Source organism: Uranotaenia lowii, chromosome 2 (genome assembly GCF_029784155.1).
Source record: "Uranotaenia lowii strain MFRU-FL chromosome 2, ASM2978415v1, whole genome shotgun sequence".
Taxonomy (NCBI): Eukaryota; Metazoa; Arthropoda; class Insecta; order Diptera; family Culicidae; genus Uranotaenia; species Uranotaenia lowii.
This window is the reverse complement of record NC_073692.1, coordinates 39,104,827-39,123,919: the sequence shown is the minus strand read 5'-3', so window position 1 is coordinate 39,123,919 and position 19,093 is coordinate 39,104,827. Positions and strand designations below refer to the sequence as shown.

The 19,093-nt window shown below is 34.2% G+C and overlaps 1 protein-coding gene across 1 annotated transcript in view; it reads left to right on the top strand.

Annotated features, from left to right (window-relative positions):
* Positions 1–19,093, top strand: part of LOC129746246 (CUGBP Elav-like family member 2) — a 406,881-nt gene that overhangs the window by 11,670 nt on the left and 376,118 nt on the right. The window contains exon 2 of the mRNA XM_055739816.1: positions 15,515–15,960. Coding sequence (XP_055595791.1) covers positions 15,515–15,960 — 446 coding nt within the window. The remainder of the gene's footprint in view (positions 1–15,514; positions 15,961–19,093) is intronic.

The window sequence follows — 19,093 nt, the reverse complement described above, 5'->3', positions numbered from 1 at the left end:
AAATTGGTCAAAAATTGTCAAATTGTCAAAATTGGGTCAGGGCAAAATTGTCAAAATTGTCAAAATTCTCTAAATTGTCAAAATTGTCAAAATTGTCAAAATTGTCAAAATTGTCAGAATTGTCAAAATTGTCAAAATTGTCAGAATGGTCAAAATTGTCAAAATTGTCAAAATTGTCAAAATTGTCAAAATTGTCAAAATTGTCAAAATTGTCAAAATTGTCAAGAATTGTCAAAATTGTCAAAATGTCAAAATTGTCAAAATTGTCAAAATTGTCAAAATTTCAAAATTGTCAAAATTGTCAAAATTGTCAAAATTGTCAAATTGTCAAAATTGTCAAAATTGTCAAAATTGTCAAAATTGTCAAAATTGTCAAAATTGTCAAAATTGTCAAAATTGTCAAAATTGTCAAATTTCAAAATTGTCAAAATTGTCAAAATTTCAAAATTGTCAAAATTTTCAAAATTTCAAAATTGTCAAATTGTCAAATTGTCAAAATTGTCAAAATTGTCAAAATTGTCAAAATTGTCAAAATTGTCAAAATTGTCAAAATTGTCAAAAATTGTCAAAATTGTCAAAATTGTCAAAATTGTCAAAATTGTCAAAATTGTCAAAATTGTCAAAATTGTCAAAATTGTCAAAATTGTCAAAATTGTCAAAATTGTCAAAATTGTCAAAATTGTCAAAATTGTCAAAATTGTCAAAATTGTCAAAATTGTCAAAATTGTCAAAATTGTCAAAATTGTCAAAATTGTCAAAATTGTCAAAATTGTCAAAATTGTCAAAATTGTCAAAATTGTCAAAATTGTCAAAATTGTCAAAATTGTCAAAATTCAAATTGTCAAAATTGTCAAAATTGTCAAAATTGTCAAAATTGTCAAAATTGTCAAAATTGTCAAAAATTGTCAAAATTGTCAAATTGTCAAAATTGTCAAAATTGTCAAAATTGTCAAAATTGTCAAAATTGTCAAAATTGTCAAAATTGTCAAAATTGTCAAAATTGTCAAAATTGTCAAAATTGTCAAAATTGTCAAAATTGTCAAAATTGTCAAAATTGTCAAAATTGTCAAATTGTCAAAAGTTGTCAAAATTGTCAAAATTGTCAAAATTGTCAAATTGTCAAAATTGTCAAAATTGTCAAAATTGTCAAAATTGTCAAAATTGTCAAAATTGTCAAAATTGTCAAAATTGTCAAAATTGTCAAAATTGTCAAAATTGTCAAAATTGTCAAAATTGTCAAAATTGTCAAAATTGTCAAAATTGTCAAAATTGTCAAAATTGTCAAAATTGTCAAAATTGTCAAAATTGTCAAAATTGTCAAAATTGTCAAAATTGTCAAAATTGTCAAAATTGTCAAAATTGTCAAAATTGTCAAAATTGTCAAAATTGTCAAAATTGTCAAATTGTCAAAATTGTCAAAATTGTCAAAATTGTCAAAATTGTCAAAATTGTCAAAATTGTCAAAATTGTCAAAATTGTCAAAATTGTCAAAATTGTCAAAATTGTCAAAATTGTCAAAATTGTCAAAATTGTCAAAATTGTCAAATTGTCAAAATTGTCAAAATTGTCAAAATTTCAAAATTGTCAAAATTGTCAAAATTGTCAAAATTTGTCAAAATTTTCAAAATTTTCAAAATTTTCAAAATTGTCAAAATTGTCAAAAATTGTCAAAATTGTCAAAATTGTCAAAATTGTCAAAATTGTCAAAATTGTCAAAATTGTCAAAATTGTCAAAATTGTCCAAATTGTCAAAATTATGTCAAAATTGTCAAAATTGTCAAAATTGTCAAAATTGTCAAAATTGTCAAATTGTCAAAATTGTCAAAATTGTCAAAATTGTCAAAATTGTCAAAATTGTCAAAATTGTCAAAATTGTCAAAATTGTCAAAATTGTCAAAATTGTCAAAATTTCAAAGATTTCAAAATTGTCAAAATTGTCAAAATTGTCAAAATTGTCAAAATTGTCAAAATTGTCAAATATGTCAAAATTGTCAAAATTGTCAAAATTGTCAAAATTGTCAAAATTGTCAAAATTGTCAAAATTGTCAAAATGTCAAAATTGTCAAAATTGTTAAAATTGTCAAAATTGTCAAAATTGTCAAAATTGTCAAAATTGTCAAAATTGTCAAAATTGTCAAAATTGTCAAAATTGTCAAAATTGTCAAATGTCAAAATTGTCAAAATTGTCAAAATTGTCAAAATTGTCAAAATGTCAAAAATTGTCAAAATTGTCAAAATTGTCAAAATTGTCAAAATTGTCAAAATTGTCAAAATTGTCAAAATTGTCAAAATGTCAAAATTGTCATAATTGTCAAAATTGTCAAAATTGTCAAAATTGTCAAAATTGTCAAAATTGTCAAAATTGTCAAAATTTTCAAAATTTTCAAAATTGTCAAAATTGTCAAAATTGCCAAAATTGTCAAAATTGTCAAAATTGTCAAAATTGTCAAAATTGCCAAAATTGTCAAAATTGTCAAAATTGTCAAAATTGTCAAAATTGTCAATTGTCAAAATTTTCAAAATTGTCAAAATTGTCAAAATATTCACAATTGTCAAAATTGTCTAAATTGTCAAACCTTATCTAATTTCTAAACTTGAATTAAAACTTTTTAGAGTAAAAAACCCTCAATCGAATTCAAATCAAATAACGTTGATCGGAAATCTCTTAAAAACAGGAATAAATCACCAAAATTCCTTCTCACCTTTCCAAACAAGTCTAGCACCAATCGTTACAACCATTAACATTCGATTCGGCTGGCACCGGAATCGAAATTGCGACCTGAAGCCAGAACCAGAGCCCACGTGCCTTTACAATTATCAAACTATAGTTATCAAACTATAGAAAGGTATCGCGAATGGCTTCGTCGTCGTCAATCGACGATTTTCCCACTTCCGGGCAACGCAACGCGAAGAAAATCCTCCTACATCGAATCTTTGGAAATTGATCCTTCCCCCCTCCCAATTTATTTCCAGTTTAAGCCAGTCCTTTTTTTGCACCGCACCCCGGTTGTTGGACCGAATTCGATTCAACAAGATGACGCCGCCTCTACTCGATGATGGCAGCAACTGCCAACGACAAATAAATTATTTGCGCTCTGTTTGGGAACTAATTGGAGATAAAATTCAGGCGAAAAGTAATTTGAATAATTTGTTAGCACACGCCCAGCCGCTCCCTCTTCTTGCCGTTCGTTTCCACCTTCAAACTGACTTTAAAATTTAGAAGAGAAAGCTGCTGCCCCCGGAGGGTGATTTTGACAGCATCGACATCAAGGTGGTATCTCGTTAGTTCGGCCCCGTGGACTGTCCACGAATTTCTTCGAGAGGAAACTGTCAAACGCGCGATGATCTGCTCTGCTCGGCCCCTCGGGGGGAATTTTTAATTGATTTGAGGAAATTGAATTTCATTTCAGCTTTTCAGAACAGTCGTTGACTTGGAATCGGTAAATTCTGAGGCGTTTGGAGAAATTGGGATTTGGGCAGGTAGGGGGAATGTGACGAGTTGTTGACATTTGGTAATCCGGCTAAACTTTAGAGACGATCCCTCCCCGAAATTTATTTATCAGTCCGGAAAGTGAGTAAGTACGTTTTGATCCCTCCGCTTGTATTTGGCTTGCTAAAGCCGGCCCAAGAACTGTGTTGAAATGTTAATTAGAATCCGTTAAAGGGTGGAGGACTTTCGTCTTTGAAGTTACTTTCTACTGAATTGTGTGTTTTTGTTGAGTTTTCATCAGTTTATCCTGGGGCAATTAAAATGCGGAAAGGCAAAAGAGACTTAAAAGATACGAAAAGCTCCCACAAAAATGCTTAAAATACCGACCAGGTAGCCAGCTTTAACTGAATTAAGTGTCTGAATTCTGAATCTGATTTCTGAATCTGAATTCTGAATTCAGAATTTGAATTCTGAATCTAAAAAAAAAATAAAAAAAGGGAATTCTGATTCTGAATTATGAATCTGAATTCTGAATCTGAATTCTGAATCTCAATTCGGAATCTGAATTCTGAATCTGAATTCTGAATCTGAATTCTGAATCTAAATTCTGAATCTGAATTCTGAATCTGAATTCTGAATCTGAGTTCTGAATCTGAATTCTGAATCTGAATTCTGAATCTGAATTCTGAATCTGAATTCTGAATCTGAATTCTGAATCTGAATTCTGAATCTGAATTCTGAATCTGAATTCTGAATCTGAATTCTGAATCTGAATTCTGAATCTGAATTCTGAATCTGAATTCTGAATCTGAATTTGAAATCTGAATCTGAATTCTGAATCTGAATTCTGAATCTGAATTCTGAATCTGAATTCTGAATCTGAATTCTGAATCTGAATTCTGAATCTGAATTCTGAATCTGAATTCTGAATTCTGAATCTGAATTCTGAATGTGAATTTGAATTCTGAATCTGAATTCTGAATCTGAATTCTGAATCTGAATTCTGAATCTGAATTCTGAATCTGAATTCTGAATCTGAATTCTGAATCTGAATTCTGAATCTGAATTCTGAATCTGAATTCTGAATCTGAATTCTGAATCTGAATTCTGAATCTGAATTCTGAATCTGAATTCTGAATCTGAATTCTGAATCTGAATTCTGAATCTGAATTCTGAATCTGAATTCTGAATCTGAATTCTGAATCTGAATTCTGAATCTGAATTCTGAATCTGAATTCTGAATCTGAATTCTGAATCTGAATTCTGAATCTGAATTCTGAATCTGAATTCTGAATCTGAATTCTGAATCTGAATTCTGAATCTGAATTCTGAATCTGAATTCTGAATCTGAATTCTGAATCTGAATTCTGAATCTGAATTCTGAATCTGAATTCTGAATCTGAATTCTGAATCTGAATTCTGAATCTGAATTCTGAATCTGAATTCTGAATCTGAATTCTGAATCTGAATTCTGAATCTGAATTCTGAATCTGAATTCTGAATCTGAATTCTGAATCTGAATTCTGAATCTGAATTCTGAATCTGAATTCTGAATCTGAATTCTGAATCTGAATTCTGAATCTGAATTCTGAATCTGAATTCTGAATCTGAATTCTGAATCTGAATTCTGAATCTGAATTCTGAATCTGAATTCTGAATCTGAATTCTGAATCTGAATTCTGAATCTGAATTCTGAATCTGAATTCTGAATCTGAATTCTGAATCTGAATTCTGAATCTGAATTCTGAATCTGAATTCTGAATCTGAATTCTGAATCTGAATTCTGAATCTGAATTCTGAATCTGAATTCTGAATCTGAATTCTGAATCTGAATTCTGAATCTGAATTCTGAATCTGAATTCTGAATCTGAATTCTGAATCTGAATTCTGAATCTGAATTCTGAATCTGAATTCTGAATCTGAATTCTGAATCTGAATTCTGAATCTGAATTCTGAATCTGAATTCTGAATCTGAATTCTGAATCTGAATTCTGAATCTGAATTCTGAATTCTGAATCTGAATTCTGAATCTGAATTCTGAATCTGAATTCTGAATCTGAATTCTGAATCTGAATTCTGAATCTGAATTCTGAATCTGAATTCTGAATCTGAATTCTGAATCTGAATTCTGAATCTGAATTCTGAATCTGAATTCTGAATCTGAATTCTGAATCTGAATTCTGAATCTGAATTCTGAATCTGAATTCTGAATCTGAATTCTGAATCTGAATTCTGAATCTGAATTCTGAATCTGAATTCTGAATCTGAATTCTGAATCTGAATTCTGAATCTGAATTCTGAATCTGAATTCTGAATCTGAATTCTGAATCTGAATTCTGAATCTGAATTCTGAATCTGAATTCTGAATCTGAATTCTGAATCTGAATTCTGAATCTGAATTCTGAATCTGAATTCTGAATCTGAATTCTGAATCTGAATTCTGAATCTGAATTCTGAATCTGAATTCTGAATCTGAATTCTGAATCTGAATTCTGAATCTGAATTCTGAATCTGAATTCTGAATCTGAATTCTGAATCTGAATTCTGAATCTGAATTCTGAATCTGAATTCTGAATCTGAATTCTGAATCTGAATTCTGAATCTGAATTCTGAATCTGAATTCTGAATCTGAATTCTGAATCTGAATTCTGAATCTGAATTCTGAATCTGAATTCTGAATCTGAATTCTGAATCTGAATTCTGAATCTGAATTCTGAATCTGAATTCTGAATCTGATTTCTGAATCTGAATTTAAAATCTGAATTCTGAATCTGAATTCTGAATCTTAATTCTGAATCTGAATTCTGAATCTGAATTCTGAATCTGAATTCTGAATCTGAATTCTGAATCTGAATTCTGAATCTGAATTCTAAATCTGAATCTGAATTCTAAATCTGAATTCTGAATTCTGAATCTGAATTCTAAATCTGAATTCTGAATCTGAATTCTGAACCTGAATTCTGCCAAGGCAGAACTTCATCGCGCCAAGGCAGAAACTTTCACAAGCGGAAGTTTTCATCGCACCACATTTTTTTGCAAAACATAACCTACAGAGATAACAGACAGAAGTCTTCATCGCTTCTATTTTTTAAGAACTATTCAAATCCCTGAACGGAAGTCTTCATCTCGCCAATCAACCTTTGTTTGTTTCTACTGACGAAAGTCTTCATCGCGTCAACTTTTAACAAAATACGACTATTTACTTTGTTCTACAGGAGGAAGTCTTCATCGCGCCTGGTTTCTAGGAACTTTTTACACAACAAGGCGGAAGTCTTCATCGCGCCTATTTACCAATCCGTTTTTTTTTTCTTCTGACAGAAGTCTTCATCGCACCAGTTTGTGAAGAAACTTTCTTAAGTGGAAGTCTTCATTGTGACTGACTTTTTCAGAACTTTTCACACAAGACGGAATTTTTTATCGCGCCTATTTACCAATTCGTTTATTTCTTCTGACGAAAGTCTTCATCGCGCCTGTCTGTAAAAAAAACTTTCTCGAGCGGAAGTCTACATCGCGCTATTTCTCAAACTGTCTTCTATCAGGTGGAGATCTGCGTCGCGCCTAGACAGCTGAAATCAACAAACTTTTCGTGCCGAAGTCCACATCGAGTCATCTTTCCTAGGAAGCGGAGGTCTGCATCGCGCCTAGCCTGTTGAAACCAGTGATTGAAATCCTCACCAATTTTCTCATCAGAGGCATTCAAAATACACACTTTGAGGCCTCGCATAGCTATACAGGAGACGATACATATACATTCATTCAAACCTCCCCTCATGAGGAGGATCTGCTCTGAGAGACACTATCCGTTTGCTGCCCCGAACGAACTCTCTCAACGTTCGGTTGCTACATGATGCATGAAGAAGACGAGGCACACATACTCATTTACGTTGTTGAATTTGAATAACTCGAGCCGACCGCAAAGGTTGAGGCAACAACAAAAACAACCGAACTTATTGCGTTGCACGGCCCGCAACGTATGGTGAAAGAGGGGGGAAGAAAAAGAAATGAAAAAACTAGCTGCCTGCGTGCGGTTGCTGTGCAATAATAGCAATAGCAGAAAAACCTCACGCATTCGATCCAGGCACAAACGAGGAGACTCGGGTTTGCTCTGCCTTTTGAATTCGGTTCCCTCAAGGTTGTGACAGGAGATGAGTGAGAGCCATTCGTTTGGTTTTTTGGGTTCGCTGCCTCGAATGTATATTGCTTCATGAAGGCGGCCATGTTGAGAGCGTATACATCATCGGTTTTGTCGTTTTCGCTGCCTCAAAGCAACCTTTGCTTCCGAGTAAAGCGTTGAGCGAGAGATGGTTGATCAACTCATGCTCAGCAAAATTCAATCACTGGTTGAAACCATATTTTTTTCAGCTGGAAGTCTACATCGCGCCATTATTAAATTCTTTTTTTTAACAGACGGAGGTCTTCGTTTCTTCAAACAGTTTTTTAAACTAAACTGTTCATCTTTCATCAATAACGAGGTCATTTTGCTCTTTTGTAGAGTAATTTTTTAAAAGTTAAACTCGACAGTTATTAAACAAAAGGAGATTCAAATTGTGGATATCAGCAATTTAAGCATTAAAATAGCAATGACTTCTAGAAGTACACATACTACTGCTACTTTCAAAGTATACTACTACTAATTTTCGAAAAATACAGTTAGCTACCTACGCAACGAGCACGTTCTCAGATTGAAATTTACTTTAAAATATTCTTCCACTTTTTTAATTCAAATCATCAGCAGACGGTTCACATATAAATTGGGATTTATTTGAAAAATCGCCTAGTTTGGTTTCACGAATCAGAAATCTGTCACTTTCCCTCCGAGAATTTGTGGAAAACCCTGAGACGCCTATTTAACTAAATTTCTATTCGAAAAACGATTTAATATTCATTTACAATTTCGACGATTTCTTGTTTTGAAAGTTTCAACGAAGCCATCCAAAAGCAATAAAAAAAATCAATTTGGTTGTTTCTGTTCGAATAAATGTCATGGTGGGTGCATAAATTTAGGGGCAAAAACCTTCAAAAGCAATTGTTGCAATTTATGATCGGGATTTCATTTTCTTGCAGATGTGTAAATGTTTTCCGTTGAAAAATATTTCTTACGGTTGTTGGAGATCCTGGACACTGTTATGAAATATCCTGATTGACACTCCATGTCAATTTTTCTAAAACTTTGTCACCAATTAAAGCAATTTCAATTTTCTGTTTTTTTTTTTCATCAAAGAATGGTAAAAGTGTTACTGTAAAATGCTCCAAATTTACAAACATCACACATTAACTAATGATAAAAAAAAATTGCTCTCAAACTGTCATCATCATTCCACTCTACGGAAACAGCTGCAGAAATCCTGACGAAAAAACAACCAACTCATGCCTAAATTCGAGAACTCGTTCGTTAGAACGGGATTCTGAGCTCAAATAATAGCACATAACATCATTCGGCATAGTTGCGTGAAAAGTGGTGTTGTAGAGGTGTAGCTCGGAATGTTTGTTTTGCTGCAAAACATCGTTGGCAGCGCTAGTTCATTAAATTCACTATGAATCAGTGAACTCAATTGCTCTGTATGGATGGCTTGGGAAGGAAAAAATAATGGAATTTACGATGATTTTTATTTTCTGCCTCGTTGTAGTTCGAAACCGTTTGGCATCCGCCATTCTTTAGTTGGAATCAATATATTTTTTTTTGCCTCTGCGGGCTTAGTAACGCGTTTCAGCATTACTTTTTTGTTGAATTCACTTGACTCGAATTCTGCTTTCAATTTCGAGGTTTATGGATAACAGGCTTCATGCAAGCATAGAATTTTTGTTCTAGTTAAAAATTGGAAGAAAAAAAAACCAACCGAAGACAAATGTCTGGTTGAAGCCGAGATCTTTAAATGCCTAAAAATAAATCCTTCTTAAAGTTGCGAAGCCTTACGCTAAACTAAATCGTTTGCAATTGGATTACCATCAATCGCCGCAGACCGAATCAATCAAATTTATGACCTACCTTAATCCACCTCGACCAGGGCAATAATTCAACTGGCCAAGGATCAACCAATCTGTGATGCTGGTGCTGATTCATCTCAACCGAAGCGGAAATGCGGATGCTGCGACCAAATGTCTCACCCAAAAATAGGAAGAAAAAAACTGCCCCGAAACTAATTAGATTTCAGCTCATGATATTGTTTTGTGATTAAAGTGTGCTTAATGGGAAAATAAAAAGAAAATCTCGGACACGAACTTCCCACCCTTGGTCGGGGGATTTGCGGCCGATTTTGCGGCAAAGCGGATCCGGAACCGGGCAGGCAGGCAGGCAGGCGGAAGCAGAAACTCTCGTCGGAAAACTGTTGATTAAGTTGTCGGGAAGTGTTCGCTGTCGTACTGTATACATGAAGAAGGATGGCGATTAGAGAGAAAAGAAATCGGTGACGACTGCCAAGAATTTTTTATGGGATCGGGTATACGGGGAAGACACAAAATCCTTCCCTTGATCCCTGACAACCTCCGGACACCGAGCCAAACCGGGAAATGGAACGGAAAAAATCGTTTGCAGAGTATATTTGACTTTTTTTTTTCTTGCGCAATCGAGTTTGCGGGTTTCCCCCCCTCAGGAAGAGAGAAGGAAACTCGGACTTTCCGAGAAGAAGGAGCGGCAAAACTTCTTCGCTCCAGTTCTGCAACCTTATTTATGTTTTATGCGATACGCGATGGGCAAAGTTTATAATTACAGCTGCGCGCGGGAGAACAAATTTGCACCACCACGTGAATAGTAACACTAGTTTACAAAATTTTAAAAAAATCGTGAACTTGATTAACTGACCAACATTTTTTATGTAAAATCGGGCGCTGAATCCGAAAATGAAATTCAAAAAAATCTCAGTAGAACCGTTTTTGAGTTATGCTCCAAATATGAAATTTCGAAAAAATTAAAAAAGTTCTTGTACTTAGATTAAAATATCTCGAACGGCATAACAGTAATTTGAAATCTCTCTTTTGCATATTGAAGGTGAATAAGTTTTCTATCGATCATCTGAACACTGTTTTTGCGTTTGACCAACAGTATTGCTGATATTAGTGACTCTATGAGAAAAAAAAATTATAAAAAACGCATTTTTTTAGAGAAAATTTTGTTTCAACAAAAGTTTTAGACTCAATGGTAGCATTTAAAAAATCTGATTTTCTTTTGTGCTTAAATGTCAATTCAAAACAAAGATTTCAAGTGGTTATTTATCAAAATCGGTTGAAAATTGAAGAAGTTATGGCTACTTTACCATAACTGTAATTTTTGCAGTTTTTAATAATTTAACGAACCGCAGTACACTTATCATAGTACAGGAAGAATGAAACATGATAAATCTCACTCGCTCCAAGTCAAAATTATTTATTAGCTTACCAGAAGGTCACATACCAAGTTTCAGGAAGATCTGACCATAGGGAGGGGTTGCTTAAGTCTCAAACGTGAATAAAATTTTGAGGTATTTTGCCCGGAAGGAACGAAAAATACAGGTTTTTCATCAATAACTTTTTTCATCACTAGCTGATTGTTTTTTATGATTGATTTTCTTAAAGCCCAAGTCGAGACAAATATTTCACCCGAAGACTGTAACTCGATTGGATTTGAAACAGAAAAGTTATTGCGGTTCAAAGATTGTATTTTGGTCGAAAATTGTCGTACAAAACGCAATGCGTAAAAAGTACTCATTGCGTTTTGGACAAAATTTGCGGCCTTTGAACCGCAATAACTTTTCTGTTTCAAATCCAATCGAGTTACAGTCTTCGGGTGAAATATTTGTCTCAACTTGGGCTTTAAGAAAATCAATCATAAAAAACAATCAGCTAGTGATGAAAAAAGTTATTGATGAAAAACCTGTATTTTTCGTTCCTTCCGGGCAAAATACCTCAAAATTTTATTCACGTTTGAGACTTAAGCAACCCCTCCCTATGGTCAGATCTTCCTGAAACTTGGCATATGACCTTCTAGTAAGCTAATAAATAATTTTGACTTGGAGCGAGTGAGATTTATCATGTTTCATTCTTCCTATACTATGATAAGTGTACTGCGGTTCGTTAAATTATTAAAAACTGCAAAAATTACAGTTATGGTAAAGTAGCCATAACTTCTTCAATTTTCAACCGATTTTGATAAATAACCACTTGAAATCTTTGTTTTGAATTGACATTCAAGCACAAAAGAAAATCAGATTTTTTAAATGCTACCATTGAGTCTAAAACTTTCGTTGAAACAAAATTTTCTCTTAAAAAATGCGTTTTTTAAAATTTTTTTCCTAATAAAGTCACTAATATCAGCAATACTGTTGGTCAAATGCAAAAACAGTGTTCAGATGATCGATAGAAAACTTATTCACCTTCAATATGCAAAAGAGAGATTTCAAATTACTGTTATGCCGTTCGAGATATTTTAATCTAAGTACAAGAACTTTTTTAATTTTTTCGAAATTTCATATTTGGAGCATAACTCAAAAACGGTTCTACTGAGATTTTTTTGAATTTCATTTTCGGATTCAGCGCCCGATTTCACATTGGAAATGACCTTCAGTTTACTGAGTTCAAAAATGCTGTAAACTAGTGTAATTAATCCGGGTGTAGAGTACGTACAAGTTGTGCCGTGCCAAGCCAAGTCAAGTTCCGAGAGTTGAGCTAAATGAGATGTTCTGCTCCGTTAGCCGATAACACTAGTTTACAAAATTTTAAAAAAATCGCGAACTTGATTAACTGTCCAACATTTTTAATGTAAAATCGGGCGCTGAATCCGAAAATGAAATTCAAAAAAATCTCAGTAGAACCGTTTTTGAGTTATGCTCCAAATATGAAATTTCGTAAAAATTAAAAAAGTTCTTGTACTTAGATTAAAATATCTCGGACGGCATAACAGTAATTTGAAATCTCTCTTTTGCATATTGAAGGTGAATAAGTTTTCTATCGATCATCTGAACACTGTTTTTGCGTTTGACCAACAGTATTGTTGATATTAGTGACTTTATGAGAAAAAAAATTATAAAAAATGCATTTTTTTAGAGAAAATTTTGTTTCAACGAAAGATTTAGACACGATGGTAGCGTTTAAAAAATCTGATTTTCTTTTGAGCTTAAATGTCAGTTTAAAACAAAGATTTCATGTGGTTATTTATCAAAATCGGTTGAAAATTGAAGAAGTTATGGCTACTTTACCATAACTGTATTTTTTGCAGTTTTTCATAATTTCACGAACCGCAGTATACTTATCATGGTATAGGAAGAATGAAACATGATAAATCTCACTCGCTCCAAGGCAAAATTATTTATTAGCTTACCAGAAGGTCACATGCCAAGTTTCAGGAAGATCTGACCATAGGGAGTGGTTGCTTAAGTCTCAAACGAGAATAAAATTTTGAGGTATTTTGCCCGGAAGGAACGAAAAATGCTGGTTTTTCATCAATAACTTTTTTCATCACTAGCTGATTGCTTTTTATGGTCGATTCTTAAAGCCTAAGTTGAGACAAATATTTCACCCGAAGACTGTAACTCGATTGGATTTGAAACAGAAAAGTTATTGCGGTTCAAAGATTGTATTTTGGTCGAAAATTGTCGTATAAAACGCAATGCGTAAAAAGTACTCATTGAGTGTTGGACAAAATTTGCGGCCTTTGAACCGCAATAACTTTTCTGTTTCGAATCCAATCGAGTTACAGTCTTCGGGTGAAATATTCGTCTCAACTTAGGCTTTAAGAAAATCAACCATAAAAAGTGATGAAAAAAGTTATTTATGAAAAACCAGTATTTTTCGTTCCTTCCGGGCAAAATACCTCAAAATTTAATTCTCGTTTGAGACTTAAGCAACCCCTCCCTATGGTCAGATCTTCCTGAAACTTGGCATGTGACCTTCTGGTAAGCTAATAAATAATTTTGCCTTGGAGCGAGTGAGATTTATCATGTTTCATTCTTCCTATACCATGATAAGTATACTGCGGTTCGTGAAATTATGAAAAACTGCAAAAAATACAGTTATGGTAAAGTAGCCATAACTTCTTCAATTTTCAACCGATTTTGATAAATAACCACATGAAATCTTTGTTTTAAACTGACATTTAAGCTCAAAAGAAAATCAGATTTTTTAAACGCTACCATCGTGTCTAAATCTTTCGTTGAAACAAAATTTTCTCTAAAAAAATGCATTTTTTATAATTTTTTTTCTCATAAAGTCACTAATATCAACAATACTGTTGGTCAAACGCAAAAACAGTGTTCAGATGATCGATAGAAAACTTATTCACCTTCAATATGCAAAAGAGAGATTTCAAATTACTGTTATGCCGTCCGAGATATTTTAATCTAAGTACAAGAACTTTTTTAATTTTTACGAAATTTCATATTTGGAGCATAACTCAAAAACGGTTCTACTGAGATTTTTTTGAATTTCATTTTCGGATTCAGCGCCCGATTTTACATTGGGAATGACCTTCAGTTTGCTGAGTTCAAAAATGCTGTAAACTAGTGTAATTAGTGTTGCGGTTGTCTCGTTAGAAAAAGAAGGAGGTGTTTATACACTTGCAGGAAACTCCTCCAGGCAACGGATGAAAGATTGGCCCAAGTTTTGTTTAATCCCTGAGTTAGCTTACCGAGGCTGCTGGACGTGATTAAGAAACAGTCGAAGGAGAGGGTTTTCCGCAAGGCGGCTAGAAGTTCCTCCTCTGTTAAAAAAAACTAGTTCAGTTAACTGTTTATAAATTGTAAACAAAGTGGAAAGCCACGAACTGTTTCTAATTTACTGCTAAATTCTTGTGATAATTCAATACAGATGTATTAAAACTCAGCAAACTTAATCCACAAACATAAGAGTCATCTTGAGAGAATGAAAAATGTTTAATTTGGAAAACAACATTGGAAGCTCTTTTTGTAATCTAAAATAAAAAAATCATATAAGAATCAGCTTTTGGACGTTCGAAAATTTGAGCGAATTTGACAATTTTGACAATTTTGACAATTTTGACAATTTTGACAATTTTGACAATTTTGACAATTTTGACAATTTTGACAATTTTGACAATTTTGACAATTTTGACAATTTTGACAATTTTGACAATTTTGACAATTTTGACAATTTTGACAATTTTGACAATTTTGACAATTTTGACAATTTTGACAATTTTGACAATTTTGACAATTTTGACAATTTTGACAATTTTGACAATTTTGACAATTTTGACAATTTTGACAATTTTGACAATTTTGACAATTTTGACAATTTTGACAATTTTGACAATTTTGACAATTTGGACAATTTGGACAATTTTGACAATTTTGTCAATTTTGACAATTTTGACAATTTTGACAATTTTGACAATTTTGACAATTTTGTCAATTTTGACAATTTTGACAATTTTGACAATTTTGACAATTTTGATAATTTTGACAATTTTGACAATTTTGACAATTTTGACAATTTTGACAATTTTGACAATTTTGACAATTTTGACAATTTTGACAATTTTGACAATTTTGACAATTTTGACAATTTTGACAATTTTGACAATTTTGACAATTTTGACAATTTTGACAATTTTGACAATTTTGACAATTTTGACAATTTTGACAATTTTGACAATTTATAAAACTTTAGCAATTTTGACAATTTTGACAATTTTGACAATTTTGACAATTTTGACAATTTTGACAATTTTGACAATTTTGACAATTTCGACAATTTTGACAATTTTGACAATTTTGACAATTTTGACAATTTTGACAATTTTGACAATTTGACAATTTTGACAATTTTGACAATTTTGACAATTTTGACAATTTTGACAATTTTGACAATTTTGACAATTTTGACAATTTTGACAATTTTGACAATTTTGACAATTTTGACAATTTTGACAATTTTGACAATTTTTACAATTTTTACAAATTTTGACAATTTATACAACTTTGACAAGTTTGACAATTTTTACAGTTTTGACAATTTTTACAATTTTGACTATTATTTAAAAAAAAAAATTTATTAAAATACAATTCCTGAGTATTTTTTTCCGGTATTTTAAGCCCAATGTCTGTCCTGAATATTTTGATATGGTTTCTAATAAATTTACTTTTTCTTTCATTACAGCGCCCTTCTGAATATGAACAACAGCAACAACAATAACAACAACAGTAGTATCGCCAACAATAACCTCAATCCCGCCGCCGCCAACAACAATAACAACCTAGCCACCCTAAACAATAACAATCCAAATGTGATAAACCAAAACACGGCCTCACTGGCGCTTCAGCTCCAGCAGCACCTGAAATCGACGCCCTCGGCGCTATCGCCAACTACCGGAGGTGGACCATTGACCGATGGCTGTCTCGGTGGCGTTGTGCTAGATGGCTCTGCTGGTGACGGCACTGGCGATGACCTGCTCCGGGATCAACCGGATCCGGACTACATCAAGATGTTCGTGGGCCAAGTGCCCCGCTCGATGGACGAACAGCAACTGAAGGAGATGTTCGAGGAATTCGGCCGGGTGCACCAGATCAACGTGCTGCGGGACAAAACATCCGGGCTGAGCAAAGGTATGTGTTACGACCATTTGAAAATGTTTTATTATTCTGGTGAACTTCGAGCAGTTTGATTACATTTGGCTCGGACAGCCTTTTTTCAGCTTTAAGGCAGAACCTCGGACTGGAAGGATTTAAAGTTTTTGAAGGTTTACAGCAGTCTTAGACTACAAATATTTTTTCCAATTTCAACTCAGCCCTCTCGATTTTTACTGAGATGGTATGAGATTATTCTTTTTCCTAAGATAAATTACCTTTAAATCCATATCGCATCCATCGTCAAAATTTTATTCAAACCAAGAATTGCGCGTAAGCAATTCTTCAAACTTCACTCGAGGATTCCACCTCGAGAATGATTACTTTCGAAACCATTTTTCACAGAGGGACGCTCTTAAATCAGGTATGTTCCCTCCATTGTAATCGTCCTTCCTCCTCTTTCCTCACACACACACCGGTGATGTTCCGGCGAATTTCCGGTAACATCCAAACCCGGGAAACATTCAAATTACCTACCTCTCCAGAACTTGGCAATCGCGAGCGCGCGCGTTTGTCAGATTCTCAAGAATCATTTTCCGCTTACGGTCGCCCACACTCGTTCGCCTTCCCTTACCTTGGAACGCAGAATTTCGTCCCGGACCTTCTCTCGGCGGCGAGTTGCCATTTTTTATGAGGTGGTAAGATGATTTTTATTTAATGTATATTGCCTTCCGGTTATTCCGGCTGCGAAAGTTATGTAGAGCAGCATCAGCAGCAGCATTTCTCGCATTCCAATGTACACCTTTATTGTACCAACCAAAGCTGAGCGAGCGTCTTTCTACGACAAAGACGACGACGTCGTCGAGTGAATGGCAGAGGATTTACTTCTAGATTTCCTTTTTTTCGGTTCTCCTTCCGGCTGGCTTTTGTTTGAGAGCGCTGACGCTTACCTACTGCATCACACTGTCTTTCGCAGTTTTTCGCAAAACGGCTTCGAGCAGTTTTGTCGACTTTCCATTTTTTTTCGAGCACTGTCAAATAAGTCGACAAAAAATCCTATAGGGCAGAACCACTTCTTTGAACTTTTGAACTTGGCACACCTTTTTCACACCTTTTTGTTCGACTTTAAAATTCAATTTCCCGAGAAGAGAGGTCAAAGTTTGGTTGAAAGAGGCTTTAGCACAACGCCTTTCACGTTGTTTCTTTCGAGTGGGTTTGTTTTTACCCAACGGGTAGGTTAGGTACTCTCTTTTCAAGATTTTTCATTGTTTTTCGCGCGCTTTATGCTGTGAGTCGGGTGAACGTCCTAGTCATTGTTCTAAAGGTGTCGGGCTGGCCTAAAAAGCCTTTTTTCGGGACCGTCGCAAAAAAGACGGTTCCCTTTTGAATGGGATTTTAATGGAAATCTTTCAAGAGCAAACACAATGTTTGTTCTAGCTTGAAGGAAGGGGATGGAACAAAAAAAAACAGAACGAACGGTGGTCACCCCTAAATTGATGAAGGCCATCAGAATCTGGCATTCGGATCAACGCTTCCGTTCGTCGTTTGGTTTTTTCGTATCGACTTTTTTTTGTCTCTCCAAAAGGACGTTATCAGCCACCGGTTGACCAAGCGAGCGAAAGTCTGACGACGACCACACGACAACGGACGTCCTATCAGCTAGCAGAGGGCAGCAAGAAATGAGTAATGGATTGGAAATCAACGAACGGTCCTTCCAGTCAAACTCGAAAAGAGAAAAGAGTGTATGACTGGTTCTTCATTAGATTGACCACCGGACCGAAATGCACTTTGGCCAAATCGATCGTGGAAAACCACCGCCACCGACCGGTGTTCCATCTTCGACCAATGCATGTGGACATCATCAATGCTGGCCCGGTTGGTCAATGGCTGTCACTATTGGTCTGTGTCCGGTTAAACGAAGAAGAGAAAGCCACCCGGTTGCTGTGTGGTGGATTGTTGCATGACTGCAGGCGGTGGCGTTCCAATAATGAAAAAAAAACTGCACGTTTCTCCGCTTCTTTGCATCAGAATGTCGTTATTTCATACGATTGAAACAGCTGTGAGATGAACTAAATTGTGAAATTTTGTGAAAAGAGTGGAAAAAAATAATCAAATTTAGTAACCATTCGATCTACAATCCATCCCATTTCCTGGACATGAGAAAGAGATTGCTCATCTTTATGACATTTAGATTGAATATCTTGTCGTTAATTGACAATAGACAAAAGATTAGACCAGTGACTGACTATTGTTTTTGTTTAATTTAACGCTACCAGTAGGTTTTATTTATTTTCATAACTGTTTTTTAATACGGATTAAAACGACGACCGTTGTTATAATTATTCCAGCTTGTTATACAAATCATCGAAATGTAGTTGATTTTCTCTTATTCAGATAGATTCAACTGTAATGGTATAATCGATTCAACTGTAAATATGATAGATTCAATTACCATTGTATGAATGATTTTAGACATTCAACTGCAAATATAATAGGTTCAACTACAAACTGCTGATTGACCTTGAACTTACGGAATCAACTAAAAATTTAATAGATTCAACTTTAATGGTATATTTGATGCAACTGTAGGTATGTTAGATTCAACTTCAATTGTATGATTGGTATTTGGCTCTCAACTCCAGGAGGAACGGTAGAAGACAGCCAACCCTGCCGTATCTCGTCGTGTAGAGTCGCCTCTTTCATTTTCGGCAGCGTGCTGCAAAGAATTTTTCGCATTGTGATAATAGTTTTTTTTTGTCTGTCGTCGTTTTTCCTCGAGGAGATAAGCTAATAAGCCCTTATCCGTTACAACTTCGTGTTCCTCGAATGTCCATGAAAGTATTGTCGTGTGAATTTCAATCGGAGGTGCTGGTCATTGTTCCCCCATTAGCCAATATTAAAACAAAAGAAAAAAACCATTTTTCTCCATTTTCATGTGGAATACAATCTAATCTTGAGAAGAGACGAACCTCTAAACCCCCAAAAACCTTCGAATTAAACGGAACCCACCATACACCATGCTACAGATGGTTGTTGTTTGCTCGAAAAAAAATTCGATCCCGACCGATTTTACTCAAACTGACTGCGCGCTCATTGCTGTTTTGAATAAAATTAACTAAAAGTTGGCTTGCTAGGGGAAAAGTCCCCATTGTTTTGAAATATTATGCATTAA